Below are 17,482 nucleotides of genomic sequence, written 5' to 3'. Positions count from 1 at the left end.
TCCATCATGTTATGATAATACTAGTCCATAATAGATTTATCTTTTGAGAGTCTTCAATAAATTCGTTAATAATTATTTTTTTAAATCTACTGGTAAAATCGTTGATAATTACATTTTTGAAAATTCATTACTACTTGTATTTTTAAAATCCATTGATGAAACCGTTAGTAAAAGATGGACGTAAATTTTCTCGTTAGATTTGACAAAATATTTATTATAAATTAAATGGAGATGAGTTAGAAAAACGAAAAGAATAAAAAGAAGGAGGGAAGGAGAAAAAGGAGAATGAAGAGGAGAAAAAGGAGAAGAAAGAAGAGAAAGATCAGGTAGTGACGGCAATGGTGGAGGCGACGACCGTAATGGTAGAAAAGAAGGAAGAGCCAAAGCAACAAATGTAACAGAGATGTGACAACGACAAATTGATAACATTGACAATAACAACATAGGATGAAGAGAATGAAGAAGAGGAAAAATAAAAAAAAAAAAAATAAAGAAAAAGAGAGAGAAGAGGAGGAATAATACCAAGGCATGATAACAACCTATAGAATTTATTCACTAAAAAAAATCTTTGATATTTTTGACAAATATTGAATGTTAATAAATTTTATCGACGATCAAAATTTGTTGATAATTTTCAATGAGTAGTTACTAACGAATTTTTGACTATTGATAATTATTAATGTATTTTTGACCATCAATAATTATTGACGAATTTTTTTATTTGTCTACAGAATATATTAAAAAATATTTTATCCATAAATTTTTTACTTTTTGTTTTATTAAGGAACTTTTGTAATTACTGTGAATTTTATTCGTAAATAATTATATTTTTTTAGTGCAAAGGAAAAAAAACTTTTAATCGATAAAGGATGAGTATAGAAAAAATAAATTTGAAAAAAAAGTTTAATTTTGTTTTAAGTTGTTTAAGTTTAAAATAAATATATTTTTTATTTCTAAATTAAAAAAAAATATTTTAGTGTATGATTAGAGGGGAAAAACCTTTTTATTTAATAGTTGACGTTACAATTATGTGACTTTGTCAGTATTATTTATATTGTTCATAGACCCCCTCGTTAAAAACTTAAAATTGGACGTTTGAATATATATATATATATATATATATCTATAACTATATATAAAGGGGATTCCCTCTTTTGTGTCCACATTTCATAATTCCAACTTTACCCTTTATAATTTAATTATTTATTAAATTTTTAAAAATTAACGGTTACTTTTACAAGTTTTTATAAAATTATTTACTTATCTCCTTTTTCTTTTTTTCTCTTACTATTCATCAACAGTTATTTTTCTCTTATTTTCTCCGTACATTTTATTTTATTTTTTATAAATATACTTTTATTTTGTTTATTAAATTAATAACATTACAATATCATCAATTATTAATATAATTCAAAAAATGCGTACACACAGGCGCGATAGCGCCTGTGTTTACACTAGTATATATATATATATATATATATATATAATATATTTATATATATATATATATATATATATATATATATATATATTATAAAATAATTGTTAAAAAATAGTTTTTAGAATAACAAAAATAAAAGAGATTTATAAAAAACAGTTAAAGATAAACTAATTATAAAATAATTAATTTTTAAAATAATAATTAAAGGTAAAATTGAAAAATGAAAAATATACACAAAAGAGAAATTTGTTTATATATTGGTATAGATATATAATTTTAGTTTAAAAATAAAAAAAAATTAAAAGAAATCAGGAACTAAAACAGTTAAAAATATTAAAATTTACTATAATGAAAACGGAAGGAATTATAATCAAATGATTATAACAAATAATGTAAACTATATGCGTTAATAATTACCAATAAGTAGTTTATGCTTATTTAAAAAAATATATATTGTATTCTTTTTATATTTATATAATTTATTTATTTTAAAAGCAATAAATTAATTATTTTTATTAGTAAATGATATCAATTTCTTAAGTAAGTGATTTTAAAAATGATTCATTTTAAATTTAATTTCTGCGTGAATATTATAGATAAATTCATGGAATTAAATAACTTTGACAAAAAATAATCAATTTGTTTGGAAAATGATGAACCAAAAATAATGACATTGAACATGTTTTAACTCAACCATGTTATGCAAGTCATTTACAATTTATGCGCACAATATCTCTTTTTCTTTATTTTTATATTAAATAATTAAAAACTTTTATAACAAAAGAAATATTTCCATGAAAAATGAAGATTAACAATAACAAAATAAAATAAAAATAGTTAAAAAATACAGCAGAAGAACTTTTTACAAATTTGTGAACTTTTTCGATCAAACAATCGATCTCAATTAAAAAAATTAGAAATATTTTAACACTTACCAGATGTAAAATACTCACTTGACAATTTAAAATAATAATTAATTATATTTATTTTATTTTAAATTTAAATTTAAAATTCTAATATTTATTATTATCCATATCTATGTATGAAGTGGATTTCTATTTTTGTGTCACATTTGTTTTTTTCATTTTACCTTTTGAATAACTTTTTGTTAAATTACAAATTATTTTATTAATATTTTAACTTTTAAACAATTGTCTTTTTAAATTTGACCTTTTCTTTTTGTTTGATTGTTTTTTAATTTTGAGTTATATATTTATAATTTTTTAACTTTAATGTGAAATTAAAATTTATTCTTGATCAAATTTTCATACATTTTAATCTTAAATTTTAAAAATAATGATCATAATCCTTTTAACTTAATTATATTAAAAATAATTATTAATATTTGAATTATTTATTCATATCTATTTCAATATGTTGGTTATAAATATATTTAGAAAAAAAATTAACTTAATTGAATTTAAAAGACTAACCTAAAAGGATCCTTTCTAATTTCATATCAAAATCTATCAAATAAAAGTATATTTAATCCCTTAATGTTGACCATTTTATTATTTTTATTATCATAAAAAAATTAACATACAAACACGTATTTTCATTGGTATTATTAAAATGGATTGTCAAGTATATATATATATATATTTTTTAAACTAAAATGAAAGTTTTATTTAAAATGAAAATTATTATGTGATCCTGAGGTCCGGAAAATATTGCGAAACGCACTTTTTATGTGACACACAATTGTATAAAAAATGTGCATACATGGACAGCATGAGAAATGTAAACAACTCCTCATGTGACTCTTTTAAGAAAAATAAATATAATAAAAATTAATTTATATCTATCTTACACTTTTTTAATAATAAATATATATTTAACTAATAAAGGTAAAAAAAAAGTACAATAATAATACTTAACTAATATAAAATACGATACCGGCATAGTTATTATATATATATATATATATATATATATATATATATATATATATATATATAATAATTAGTAATTATGTAATTTTAAATTTATATACGAAAATATTTGTTAGTTATAGATTTACATTTTGTTTTTTTGGAAATATTTATTATTGACGTGAAATGGAAAGAAAGTATTAGTAAGTGATTAAATTGTTCTTTTGGAGATGTCAAAAGGTGATGTAGAAGGATGATTAGGGGGATTCATTCCAAATACAACTCCTACAGAGGATAAAATTAGAGGGTGACGCACCAATCTACCAAAATTACTTCTTCATATTTCAGTTTTATTCCACATGATTTCATTTTTTCTTATTATGAAAACAATGTAATAAAAATTAATAATACAAATAAAAATTTATTATTTTTAAAATTACTATTAAAAATAAAATAAAATCTCCATGTAAATAAATTATTTCCTGCCTTACATATTAAATTTACTTTCATACGAAATATATTGTATTACTCATGTTTTTATAAATAACTTTTTTTATAATTTCAATCATTCAATAAAATTTAAAAAATAATTTTAAATCTTTTATATATCATTTATATTAATTTTAATAATAAGGACATTTTGGTAATCTAATTTTTTTATCTATTAAATGTTTTTTTAATATATCATATTAGTCAATTCGGTTACAATTTTAACTCTCTAATCCACTCCAAAATCAATTTCAAATCCATTAAAAGCAAAAACACCAACTTCACCATCTAATCCTTCTAATCTCTTCCTCTCCCTTTCCCTCAAATTATTCCTTCCAAAAGTACACAACCTTAGGGTGTGTTCTCATGTAGAGATGAACTTGGGGAAGGGTGTGAAGATGGATTTGTGAATTTAAGTGGATGAATGTGTGTGTTTCTTTGTATGAATTTAGAGGTTAAAGTGAATGAATTTGAATATGAATTTTGTGAAAGTTAGTAAATAATTTAAGGGATATGATATATTAAATAAAAAAATTATAATAAAAAGAGTTTGAAAATTACTAAAATAACCTTGGTGGATAAAAGTATGGGTCCAACCAACCAGTGCCTAAGGGATCTAGTTAAGATAATTAATATGCCTTGAATTTTACAAAAATGTATAATTAACTATAATATTAAATGAATTTTGACCTAACCATCATAAATGCAATTTTATTTGATTTAAAGGATAAAAAGGGTCATAAATGATATATAGCTCTAATTAATAATTTATTTGATGCACATCTATAAAAGTTAAAAATTCTTAAATAATAAAATAACTATATTTTAATATTTCTAAAAATTAAAATATAATAAGCATAGAAAAAGAAAATTAATTTGAAGGAGTAACAAAAAATATTATGAAAAAAGGAAACAAAATTTCATATAAAAGTGCAATATTTTCATCACAAAAGAATTAGAAAAAAATTATAAATTTAAAAAAGATTTTTTTTTTGTTTGCAAAAATTAAAGACTATACATCTCAAACTTTTCAAGCTTCCACAAATATTCTTCGAGTAGCAAAGAGATTCAAAAGTGTTTATGTTGTGTCAGAGATATTATTTGTAATTTCTAGAGGACAGTTTTGTCTTTATAAAATTTGTCATATAAATTTATATTATTTTACTTAATAAAATTAATTATTTTAGTATATAAAAATGGTAAAATAAAAAATTATTACTTATACCTTAGCCACTGTCATTAGGGTACTAGATAGCATTCTTCTAGAAGTATATGAAATAATTTATAGATTAGTTAAAAATATTAAATTTAAAAAACTATAATTTAATAAATTTTAGTAAAAAAATTATAAAAATTTAAATAATATTAAATTATTTATTGTTATACTTAATTACTATTCATATTATTTATTATTATACTTAATTACTATTCATATTATTTATTATTATTATTATTATTATTATTATTTAATTATATATATATATTATTTAATATGTTAATACTATATTTATTTTTTATTGTTTCATGTTAATTATTATATATTTTCATTATTATTTATAAAATTTATAAAGAGGATTCCCTTTTTTGTGTCCACATTACATAATACCAGTTTTACTCCTAATTATTTTATAAATAATTTACTTTTGACTGTTATTCTAAAAACTTCTTTTGTCTTAAATCATTATTTTTAAAACATTTTTTATACATATCTTATTTTTTTAATTTTACATTTAATAACTATTTTAAAAATTAATTATATATTTATTATTAATCTTAACTTAAATTTCTTAAAAATTAAAAAATACAAACACATGCCCTATCGCTAGTTAATTATTATATATATATATATATATATATATATATATATATATATTAGTCCATCCAACAAATTAAAATTAACTTTCATCCTTATGGCCCATTTTAATACATCTCGGTGCATGATTGAAGTATAAACATAAACATCCGTCACTAATCGATGTCTCCATGTTAATCGTGTTAATAAATGAATGGAACTGATTTTATTATTTCTATAAATACATGCATAGACGTTATTGTAAAAACACAGTTTATTCCCACAAATCCGTTCTATATTGACGAGATGAGATGAGAAGCTTTCCTGCAAATTCGCACTCTCGTGCAGGGACATTATGATAAAAAAACTAGTTTATTTTCACAAATCTCCTCTACATTAACGAAATATATATATATATATATATATATATATATATATATATATATATATATATATATATATATATCACTTTTAATCATTCTAAACAACAAATCATTAAATGAAAAGTAAACATATATATTTAACTAATAAAAGTAAATAAAAAGTACAATAATAATATTTAACTAATATAAAATAAGATATTGTAATAGTTCTTATATATATATATATATATATATATATATATATTATTTAGTAATCACTTTATCTTAAATTTAAAAACTTAAATACTTGTTAGTTTGAGATTTAGTTTCTGAACCATTGCCCTATTTACAAAACTTCCTTCCTAAACTAAAAGTCAAATTGATAACGTCATACACCTAAATTATAAAAATAATATTCTTATTTATACTAGATCTTAAAAAATTAAAATAAATAAATTTGAATTATTTATAATTTTTCCTTGTCTCACTTAATTTTAAATTGGAAAATTATTTTTGACAAAAAAACATATCATTTTCCTTTTAAATTTGCAGAGTGAAAACTTGTTTACGTAGAACGAGAAAACATGTGCATGCAGGACCCACTCCTCTTTCACCCTTCTTCATTCTCCACCATTCAACTCAACTCACCAAAACTCACTTTACTTCAACCACAACCTCAGCTTTGACTCTTCACCGTCTTCACTCTCCGATCCAATGCCGCCGGAAAGTGACGTCACCGTCTCCTCTTACCGGCTCCGCTGGGACGTCTTTCTCAGCTTCCGGGGCACCGACACGGGCCACACCTTCACCATGCGCCTTTACCACGCTCTCCACGGGCGTGGCGTTCGCGTCTTCCGAAAAGAAGATGGGTTGGAGCGCCGCGACGAGATCCAGAAGAAGCTTCTAGAAGCCGTGGAAGACTCTGCCGCCGCCGTCGTCGTTATCTCTTCCGATTACGCGTCCTCGCACTGGTGCCTGGAAGAGCTCGCAAAGATTTGTGACGTTGGGAGGCTGATCCTCCCGGTTTTCTACTGGGTGGACCCTTCGCACGTGCGAAAGCAAGAGGGTCCCTTCGAGGATTGGTTCTTGCGGCATGCAGAGAGGTTTCCGAAAGAGAGGGTTGAGCAGTGGAAGAATGCGATGAAGAAAGTGGGTGGACTTGCTGGTTTTGTTTTGGATGAGAAAAGGTGCATGCAGCATGGTGCTTCGTTAATTGCTTGTAGTTTATTACATGATATTGCTAGATATATGTGTATAAGAACATCATTTACATATATATGTATGATTTTACAGAATCTCTGTCATGTGATGTATGGTTCGTTTATCTTGTTTCAGAAATCTTTTCTATTTTTATGGTTTAATTAGATCCACTTTTAAAAGATTGCATAATTAGAGTCATTATGTTTTAAGTCTCTCAATGGGTTTTATTATTCTGTTTTTTAAACCATCCAATTGAACTTTCATTCAAAATGAAATGGCTAATTATACTAAAAGTAAATAAAATAATATAATTAAAATTTTGTTAAAAAAAATGTAAATGTGTACATTATTGTTTTACTTTTATAGATGTTTGGTTTAAATAATTTCATGACTAAGGGTTATATTTTTAATATAATTTGAGTTATGACTGTATAAAGATAATGGTTATAAGAGTTTACGATGAAAAATGATAGCTTTTCTCTGACCAAAGAGAGCATGTTTCGTGTCTTTGAGCTTTGTTGTGTTGTTTCTTTTGTTTTTTTGTGTTGTTTTCGACCACCCTGTGTGGTTTTGAACAATGTGATTCACTCATTTGCTTTTAAATTTCTTGCTTACTGACAGTGACAAGAGTGATGAACTCATTCAGATTTTGGTGCAAAATCTTATGAAGCAGCTGAGGAACACACCACTGAGTGTGGCTCCATTCACAGTAGGTCTCGAAGATAGAGTTGAAGTGTTGAAAAACCTGTTAGACTTAAAATCCAGCGACGTAAGGGTTTTGGGGTTGTACGGAATGGGTGGAGTTGGTAAGACAACGTTAGCCAAGAGCCTCTTCAACAACCTTGTTGTTCATAATTTTGAGCGACGGAGTTTCATTCCAAATGTCAGATCACAGGTCTCCAAACACCACGGTTTGGTTTCTCTTCAAAACAAAATCCGTGGTGATCTTTGTGGGAGAAAAGAGGATCTGATAAACGATATCAGCGACGGCATTTCTGCTATACAAAAAATAGTGCAAGAGAATCGAGTTTTGTTGATCCTAGATGATGTTGACGATGTGGAGCAGCTTAACTTTTTGATGGGTAAGAGGGAATGGTTTTACAAGGGAAGTCGTGTCGTGATAACCACAAGGGATAAAGAAATCTTGCACGAGAGTTATGTTGATGTTGATTATGAGGTGAAGGAATTGGAATTCTCTGAAGCAATGGAACTGTTCTGCTTCCATGCAATCAGAAGAAAGGAACCTGCAGAGGGTTTTTTGGATGTTTCAAAACAAATTGTGGAGAAGACAGGAGGGTTGCCTTTGGCTTTGGAAGTTTTTGGGTCTTATCTGTTTGATAAAAGGACCAAGAGGGAATGGAAAGACGCTTTGGAGAAGCTGAAGCAGATTCGTCCTGCATGTCTTCAAGATGTGCTGAAGATAAGTTTTGATGCGTTGGATGAAGAAGAACAGTGTATATTCCTTGACATGGCTTGTTTGTTTGTGCAAATGGAAATGAAGAGAGATGATGTGGTTGACATATTGAATGGATGTGATTTTAGCGGAGAGATTGCAGTGGCTGTGCTCACTGCAAGATGTCTGATTAAGATCATTGGTGATGGAAAAGTGTGGATGCATGATCAAGTTAGAGACATGGGAAGGCAAATTGTTCGTAGTGAAAGCCTTACTGATCCTGGTCTACGAAGCAGGCTCTGGGATCGTGATGAAATCTTGACTGTGTTGAAGAATATGAAGGTAAATATTCTAACTAAATTCATTATAGATTTTCCATTTCATTTCTTGACAACTTAACAACGAACAGTGCGTGTAGGGAACGAGAAATGTTCAAGGAATTGTCCTAGATTGCGTGAAGAGAAGAATGTCCATTCCCAGAGATAGTACAGCAGAGGAAATTACATGGGAAAATTTTCGACGCAAGCCCAGTTGCAAATCTGCATTCGAGTATATTAAAGAGAGGTATAAAAAGTACGTAGAGGATAGAAAAGAGAGAGCAAAAGAGGTTATCCTTCAGCCCAAGCACTTTCAACCAATGGTTTCCTTAAGAATGCTTCAAATTAATTATTCCAGATTGGAAGGACAATTTAGATTTCTTCCTCCAAAACTCAAATGGTTACAATGGAAACAGTGTCCATTAAGGTATATGCCTTCTAGCTATAATCCATTAGAACTTGCAGTCATGGATCTCTCTGAAAGTCTGATTGAAACCTTGTGGAAGGGACGCAGTAACAAGGTTTGCTTTCTTATTACCTGATGAACTCACTATTGTGAAAAAATAAACTGTCATCAATGAGTTCTAGAACTTGGTGCATTCTTACTAGGTTATATTTTTCAACGATGATATTGATTTGGCAGGTGGCTGAGCACTTGATGGTTTTAAACCTCTCCAGTTGCCACCGTTTGACAGCAACTCCTGATTTATCTGGGTATCTGTCTCTTAAAAAACTTAATTTGGAAGAATGTTCTCACTTAACTAGGATTCATGAATCACTGGGGAATCTAAATTCCTTAGTTCATCTTAACTTGCGCCTCTGCTATAACCTCATAGAACTACCAGGTGAAGTCTCTGGGCTGAAACAACTCGAGGACCTCGTTCTTTCCGGCTGCTGGAAACTGAAAGCATTACCAAAAGACTTGAGCTGCATGGTTTCTTTAAAACAACTACTTCTTGATAGCACTTCTATAACAGAGCTTCCCGAATCCATCTTCCATCTCACAAAACTTGAAAAGCTGAGTGCAAATGGATGCCACTCACTGAAGAGGTTACCTACCTGCACTGGGAAACTTTGCTCCCTGCAAGAATTATCACTCAACCATACAGCATTGGAGGAATTGCCAGATTCAGTTGGTTCTTTGGAAAAACTTGAGATGCTTAGTTTGATGGGGTGTAAGTCACTCTCAGTGATTCCTAACTCTACTGGGAAACTAATTTCAATGACTCAATTGTTTTTGAATGGCAGTGGAATCAAAGAATTGCCTGCTTCTATTGGTTCTTTGTCATATTTAAGGAAGCTGTCTGTTGGAGACTGTACTTCTCTTGACAAATTTCCTGTCTCAATGGAATTATTAGTTTCTATTGTTGAACTTAAGTTAGATGGCACAAAAGTTTCCAATTTTCCAGATGAAATATTTGTGGGCATGAAAATGCTAGAGAAGCTCGAGATGGGAAAAGTTCAGCTTCTCAAGTTTGTACCAGAATCATTTGGGTGCCTCTCAGCTCTTACCATTTTGGACATGCATGAGTCAAACATTACTGAATTGCCAGAATCAATAGGAATGTTGGAAAATCTTATTGGACTGAGGTTAGACAAGTGCAAACAGCTCCAAAGGCTTCCAAACTCCATTGGAAATTTGAAATCTTTGCAATGGCTAATGATGAAGGAAACAGAAGTTACACGATTACCAGATAGCTTTGGCATGCTCAGAAGCCTGGTTGAACTAGACATGAAAAGAATGCCCTATCTTAATAATAATGGGGCTGGAACAAACATGTCCACAGTGACAATAATTCCTAACATCCAAGAACAACCTAATTCAGAGGCAATCCTATCTTCTTTTTGCAATCTAACCTTTCTGGAAAAGCTAAATGCTCATGGATGGGGAATATATGGAAAAATTCCAGATGAGTTTGAAAAACTGTCATCACTAGAAACTTTAAGTTTAGGTCACAACAACATTTGCAGTCTTCCAGCGAACATGATGAGTCTCTCCTATCTTAAAAAACTTTTGTTATCAAATTGCAGAGAGCTCATGTTTCTGCCTTCTCTTCCCTCTAGCCTTGAAGAGCTAAATCTGGAAAACTGTGTTGCAGTGCAGTACATACATGATATTTCAAACTTGGAGCGATTAGAAGAGTTCAACCTTACAAATTGTGAAAAGGTGGTCGATGTCCCAGGTCTTGAACATTTGAAGTCCTTAAGAAGGTTGTACATGAGTGGTTGCATTGGATGCTCCCTTGCCGTAAAGAGAAGATTTTCCAAGGTCATTCCTATGTTTCCTCCATCCTTCTTCTTGAACATAAAATAAAATCTAATGATCTCTCACTTACAAATTAGAGGTTTTGTTTTGTCCCAGGTTGTACTTAAGAAATTAGAGATTTTGATTATGCCTGGAAGCAGGGTCCCGGATTGGTTTACAGCAGAACCGGTAGTGTTTTCCAAGAGAAGAAATAGGGAGCTGAAAGGTGTTATTTTTTTCGGTGTTCTCTCTTTCAAGAACATACCTGAAAACCAAAGGGAAAGACTGCAGTTAGAAGATGTTCAAGGAAAAATCTTTAATTTGAGCAGTGAGGTATTTAGCACAACGTTTCGCCTGCTAGGAGTACCTGGGACAAATGAAGACCACATATTTTTGCGCAGATTTGGTGCTCGAACTCCGTTAGTCTTTCAGTTGAAAGATAGGTATACCTTACATTTGCAAATGCGAAACCCTCCTCGTGTTAATGGGTTGGAGCTTAATAACTGCAGAATTCATTTAGTTTATTATGGTGATGATGATTATGAGGGAGACGAAGGATCACTAGAAGAAAGTCAATTCTCTGTTTCACAAAAATTAGCCAAGTTCTTCAACTTTGCTGCAGAGGACCATGCATGCATCTGAATAAAGTTCTTCAACTTGCTTGAATCGTCTATGTATTGTCTTTTGACTAGTTGAAAGGAGTGTCATTCACATTGAGATTCTCTAGTTTCCTTCACCCAACACAATTATTGTCAAAAATTAGCATGTCCTTAAATATTACAAGTGGAAAGTTTTACATTAATATAAAAGTTGATTATTTATATAACATTAAATAATTTATTGTATATTAAATAGATTTAATAAATATAAGGTAAGGGGTTTTCTCCAAAACCTTCAAAACGACACTAGACAAAAAAAATTTATATCCAAGAGTCTTCTTCTCTCTTCTTTGTTTCTCCTAGAGGCTTATACTTCTCCTCATCTTCATGAAGAATGAAGCAATAAATATTATAGTCTATTATATTTGGAATCTTTATTTAAAAATATTGTCTCCTATTATATTTCGAAACTGTATAATCAATAAAATTTATAATATATTTTGAATTATGCCTGGGAAAAAATGTTAATATCAAAATAATAGTTTTATATGGTAGTGTATGAAGAAAATATGGGGTACAGGAGTTAGTTGCCCTCTCCTTGTCACACCAATCTGGGCTAGGTTAACACTGAAGCCCATTTGTTTTCCATAGGGGTGTCTCCTTTAGTATTGGTTATTGCTTCCTGAACCCAGAATTACTAACTGGACCTCCAAAATAATGAGAAAAAACTCAAATACCTTCCACCACTGCCATCATAGAAGAGAAAAAGTACAGAAAAAAAAAACTCATTCCAAAATTTTTATCCTAAATATATTTCAAGTATTTTGAATTTTTTTTCTGAAATACATTTTATGTAGGAATATTTCAAAAATCTCGTTCTGAAATATATTATATATCTTTGGCAAATTTGTTTCAAAAATCTTATTCCTAAAACTTTATTTCAAAATGCATTTCATGCATTCTAAAAATTCTATTTTAGAAATCTTGTTTTGAAAATTATATTATGAAAATCTTATTCCAAAAATTTTGAAAAGTTTGAAGTCATTTTTTCCAAGGATAAAATATTGTTTTGAAATTTTGGGCGGGTACACGAATACATCGTAGTGGTGCAGGAAGTAAAAGCCTTCAGCAGGAAGATATATACGGGGTGCAGAAAGTAATTCCCTCAAAAGAACCCAAGGTAGAGAGAAGAAGTCCATCGAGAATGCATGAAAAGCATTACCAGCGGTTAAGGTTGTCGTTGTTCACTTTCTTCCTCAAACGATAACAATAAAATAATAGAATATTAACAAGGAAAAGAAAAAGCTCCATGTTCTGTCTCCAATGGCTGGAGCTGCTGCAACTACACCACCATTAATCAATCTCACACACTCCTCCAAGCCTCGTCGCTTCTCTGCAAACAACATTCCCTTCTCTTACCAACGCTTTTATTCCGGATTCTACCTCAACCGCAGTCTAAAGCCCATAACCACCAAATGTCATAGCAAGGTATGTATTACATAAGCATATACATGATATGATTTGATATATTTTATGTGAATACTGGCTCAATTGTATTTCACATTTTTTTTTTTGTGGGTTCTGAAGCTGAACAGTTCGGGTGGGGGAGAGCCACATGAGATGGATGAAGCGGATTTTTATGATGAGTATGATGGAATTGATGATGACAGTGACGACGAGGATGCAGAAAGTAGTGTGGATTTGTTGATCAGATTCTTTCAGAGCATGTTTAAGAAAGTGTCTAAGCGAGCCAAGAAAGCTTCTCGCTCTGTTTTGCCCACAGTAATATCGCCCCAGCTTGTGAGTGCCCCTTTTCTTCTCTGCTTTCTTTGGAAAAATCGATTTTTTTAAAAAAAAAAAAATTATGGCTGCCATGTTAGTTACTTATTGTTCTTGGTTAGTGTAATAGAGATCATGAAAACTTTCTAAGTTCAATGGTCATGTAAAGACACTGTAAAACAGTCTTACAGAATTTTACACTACTGTCTTGTAACACATATCAGTTGAAATGAATTTTAAGGTAATTGTGGAAAAAAATCAACAAATTCATCAGGGTAGTTTGTGACTATGAGTATCCCCAATTTATGTGTATAATTGAATATTGATTGATTACACTTCAAGCTGTTGTGGCTTCAGGTTTCCTTCTTCCCCCCACTTCTCAATTAGTTAGTCTGATAAATTTTGGGTATGTTCAACTAGCTACTTAGGTGGTGTTTTTGGTGTTGTTTTCTATTCAAAATTAGCATCTTTTACCTTGATGATAACTTATGCTAGTGATATTTAATCGAAACTTTTATTACAGAAATTACTGATGTTCAAATTTTAAGGCAGATTGGAGAACAATACCAAAAACATCTATAAAAGTGTATATAAGTTTTGTCCTTCTAGTAATTTAAACTTGCCTTGTGCTTTAAAGTTTCAAGATTGGGTGTATTTTGGGTCAAAATTTGGCTTGTAATAAAACACTGAATGCAATTATTCCCTAAAATTTAAGCTAAACCAGACATGTGATGTTCTAGTTTTCTTTTGATTTCTAGACATTCCGGCTTCTTTTCTGAAATCTCCTGTGCTGAAATTAAACTTGGAATTTATCTTTTGAATGCTTTCTCTTATTTGTTTTCATGTAAATTCAGGTTTCTTTTGCTGTTGATGGAACTCTGCTACTTGCTTCGCTTTCTGTTGTCAAAGCGCTGCTTGAGGTATTATTACTTCCCATTACTGTATGGCTTAATCAGGAATTTGAGGCTGATTGAAATTGAAACCTCTTTCCCTTTCCAATCATCTTCCCCAGTATTTTCCTGTGATAAACACAGCTTGAATTGAATCAATTCCTTTCCTCTGGTGTAAATAAAAGATATGTGAGGAAGGTTAGCAGTGAAGGGTATGCACATAATATTTATGATTTGGGACATGTTTGAACAAACTTCTCCATAAGCATTTCTAAGAGAGATAAATAAGAAACTAAAGGTGAAATGAGTTTATCCATAAGTTTTGCACAAGTTAAGAATAAGACTTTAGAAAAACTATATAAGTGAACTATTAAAAATTAGTTTATACATAAGCTAATTTTAGTTTATGAAGAAGTTCGTTTCTTTTTTTCATTCCTATTTTGCTCCCTTAAAAGAAGTATTTCCCTGGCACAATTTCTTTTCTATGTAATTAGAAAGTGCATTATCAAGTAGGAGCTAACGGCATAGATAATATTCATCCATGAATCGTAGGTCATGTGCACTCTTGGAGGCACTGTATTTGCTGCAATTCTGGTCCTGCGTGTGATTTGGGCTGCAGTTTCTTACTTTCAGTCAAGTGGGAATAGCTTCAATCAAGGGGGAAATTCATTTGGTGCCGTGGCCTAAAGGCCCAAACCGCTTTTCAACCTTTAGCAAAAGATGGCCAATGTAAGTTTTTTAAGATGAGAATGAGATTTGAACTCATGATCTTGTATAAATAATTGAAATTCCTTGTTACTTGCCTAATGGCTTATTCATGTTAGTTTTATGGCATGCAAATGAAGTATTAGTAGAATTTTCTTGGGGTATATATTTTACTTGATTATCTTTGATCTTAAATTCTTTGTCTGTGTTCAGATAAATTCAGCCATTCTTTGGTGTACGAATATTTGATGATTGACACAGAGAATAATTAGATGTAGTTATTTTGCTTTTGTCTCCATGGTTTGCAATTTCTAATTTCTCTGGTAATTGATCTGGAAAGATTGTTTTCTGGTGCTACGATTGCATTTTCACTGCAACCCAATTCTAATTTATACCCGTACCTTGTGTGTGGATGTGTTTGGACGAAGGATTTCAACAATTCCAAGAAATTGAAATACTTAGTAATTGAATTCTCTTTATTTCTTAAAATTTCTTAAATAATTAGTTTGGATGAAGCAATTTAAATATCTTAAATTTCAATTTTCTTGTTTAGATAAATCAATTGTTTTTTTCTATTTTTAAGGTATCTCAATTTTATCTTTGAGTCTAACTTAACTTAACTCGACCTTCAATTCGAGATTACTCGTCTCGACTTTTGGTTCAAGTCAACTCAAGTCCATTCAACCTTAGGTGGTTCAACCTGGGTCGATTTGAACTAATTTGTCCTTGGCTGATTTGAACCAATTTGACCCTGGTCGATGTAAAATGATTTGGCTTGAGCTGACTCAACTCAATTTTCAACTAGGGTAGATTGGGTTGAACCTTCCATCTAGGCTGACCCGACTCAACATTTGGTACGGACACACTCGGCTCGACCTTTGGCTCGGTCGAGCCGATTTGGATCAACCTTCAGTCAGGACTGACTCTGCTCAAGCTTCGTTCAGGGTTGACTTAGCTCGACCTGGGGTCTAGGTTGACCCAGCTCGATCTAGGGCCTGGGTTGACCCAGCTTGATCTAGGGCCTAGGCCAACCTAACTCAACCTTCGACTTGGACTGACCCAGCTCAACCGTCGGCCTTGGCCGACTAGTCTGAACCTTTGACCTGAATCTACTCGTTTCGACCTTTTGTTTGACCAGACTCGGCTTGGTTGTCGACTTGAATCGAAGGTCAATATGAGTCAACTTTTTGGTTTTGTGATTTTTTTTTGTCCTAATCAATGAGCAATTTCATAACTTGGGAAATTTCAATTTCCTTCTTTTTTGGAGGGAATTTCAAATTTTACTACTTTTGTTATTTAAAATAACTTCGTAAAATTCCTCAATTTCAATTTTCTTTTAATTTCCTCTTCTAAACATGTCATTTTCTTTCACAATTTCAAATTCTCCACATAAATGAATTACTCTCTTAAAATACCTCATCCAAACATACCTATAAGGTTTTAATCCTAAAATTTGATATTTGATGATACAACTATTATTGATAGTACTTTGGATATATATTGGCAGACTCAAACATTCAAGCTAATATATATTGTGTTTTGTGACACATTTTATTTAACTGACTTGGCAGATAATAATAAATCAAGCTCAAACTAATTGTTCTTATTAAAAACTATGTCTCCTTTGAGTAACCTTAATAAAGCTATATCTTTGAGAATCTATGACAGTGAACACAGTCAGATGTTGTTAACTCTTTTTATGGAACTTATCATGTCTCCACAGTTTTAAGAACTTCAATAGATTAAAATTATCCCACGTCTTTTTATATTTTTAATATAAACCTATTAAGTTGCTCAATTATTTTTTAAAAACTAAAAACCCAAATATCATATAAAATCATTTGTGCATGTGAGATCCACATCATACTTCTGTGATAGTAAACCCTGCTAACGAGTTTAAACTTTAGCAGACCTTTTGGGAGTGTTGCTAAGGCTAGATTATCTCATTCTTAGTGTGATCATGTGCGTTGTATGAAATGCGAAAGTTATCTTAAAATAACGAAATGGATATTTTGCTTATCATTTCTTAATTACTTTTATAGTAGATGTAACATGTGCATATATAACTGCAAAGTTGGACCTTTCAATCCATTGGATTCATCGTGATTTTCTTAAAATCAGTTTCTTCGTTCAGATTGTCTACAATTGTTTCTCTTGCTGTTGTGTAACAGTGGCTGGTAAACGTGTGAGATCGCCACCAAAAGAACGAAATCCATCTTACGGTAAACTGTAACGTACCTTGTCAAACACCAAAACAACAGTTTTCAATTTAAACAACAGAGTTACTACAGTAAATTTAAGTTTTTCGCCATTCTTCTATAATGATATGCTTCGGTGTAATTGCTTTACTTTTTTTTGTTTGATTGAAATGAAAACTCCACCCAATAACTGGCCAATTT

General features: G+C 30.2%; 2 protein-coding genes across 3 annotated transcripts; both read left to right on the top strand.

Annotated features, from left to right (window-relative positions):
* The first annotated feature begins 6,536 nt into the window (after window positions 1-6,536).
* LOC114168752 (disease resistance protein TAO1-like) lies at window positions 6,537-11,776 on the top strand. The gene is made up of 5 exons (XM_028053671.1): window positions 6,537-7,142; window positions 7,777-8,890; window positions 8,967-9,386; window positions 9,509-11,134; window positions 11,228-11,776. The coding sequence occupies exons 1-5, from the start codon at window positions 6,670-6,672 to the stop codon at window positions 11,750-11,752; spliced, it is 4,158 nt and encodes a 1,385-aa protein (XP_027909472.1). The 5' UTR covers window positions 6,537-6,669; the 3' UTR covers window positions 11,753-11,776.
* Window positions 11,777-12,940: 1,164 nt separating this feature from the next.
* On the top strand, window positions 12,941-17,405 carry LOC114173687 (protein SHORT HYPOCOTYL IN WHITE LIGHT 1). 2 transcript variants are annotated; one of them, XM_028058214.1, is made up of 5 exons: window positions 12,941-13,197; window positions 13,297-13,509; window positions 14,343-14,408; window positions 14,931-15,107; window positions 17,255-17,405. In XM_028058214.1, exons 1-4 carry the CDS (start codon window positions 13,033-13,035, stop codon window positions 15,063-15,065), a joined length of 579 nt encoding a protein of 192 aa, XP_027914015.1. In that variant the 5' UTR covers window positions 12,941-13,032; the 3' UTR covers window positions 15,066-15,107; window positions 17,255-17,405. The 2 variants fall into 2 exon arrangements, with proteins under 2 accessions (XP_027914015.1, XP_027914014.1); XM_028058213.1 differs by lacking the exon at window positions 17,255-17,405 and having other exon boundaries at window positions 14,931-15,278.
* The last annotated feature ends 77 nt before the right edge of the window (window positions 17,406-17,482 follow it).

This window comes from Vigna unguiculata, chromosome 2 (genome assembly GCF_004118075.2).
Source record: "Vigna unguiculata cultivar IT97K-499-35 chromosome 2, ASM411807v1, whole genome shotgun sequence".
NCBI lineage: Eukaryota > Viridiplantae > Streptophyta > Magnoliopsida > Fabales > Fabaceae > Vigna > Vigna unguiculata.
This window is presented reverse-complemented; position numbering and strand designations above follow the sequence as displayed.

Bases quoted from the DNA above. Each gene is read 5' to 3' on its own strand.
- LOC114168752 (XM_028053671.1), top strand. From the start codon at position 6,670: ATGCCGCCGGAAAGTGACGTCACCGTCTCCTCTTACCGGCTCCGCTGG. The intron at 8,891-8,966 runs GTAAATATTCTA...CAGTGCGTGTAG, and splicing joins CTGTGTTGAAGAATATGAAG to GGAACGAGAAATGTTCAAGG. The intron at 9,387-9,508 runs GTTTGCTTTCTT...TTGATTTGGCAG, and splicing joins GGAAGGGACGCAGTAACAAG to GTGGCTGAGCACTTGATGGT.
- LOC114173687 (XM_028058214.1), top strand. From the start codon at position 13,033: ATGGCTGGAGCTGCTGCAACTACACCACCATTAATCAATCTCACACAC. The intron at 13,198-13,296 runs GTATGTATTACA...TGGGTTCTGAAG, and splicing joins CCACCAAATGTCATAGCAAG to CTGAACAGTTCGGGTGGGGG. The intron at 14,409-14,930 runs GTATTATTACTT...CATGAATCGTAG, and splicing joins TTGTCAAAGCGCTGCTTGAG to GTCATGTGCACTCTTGGAGG.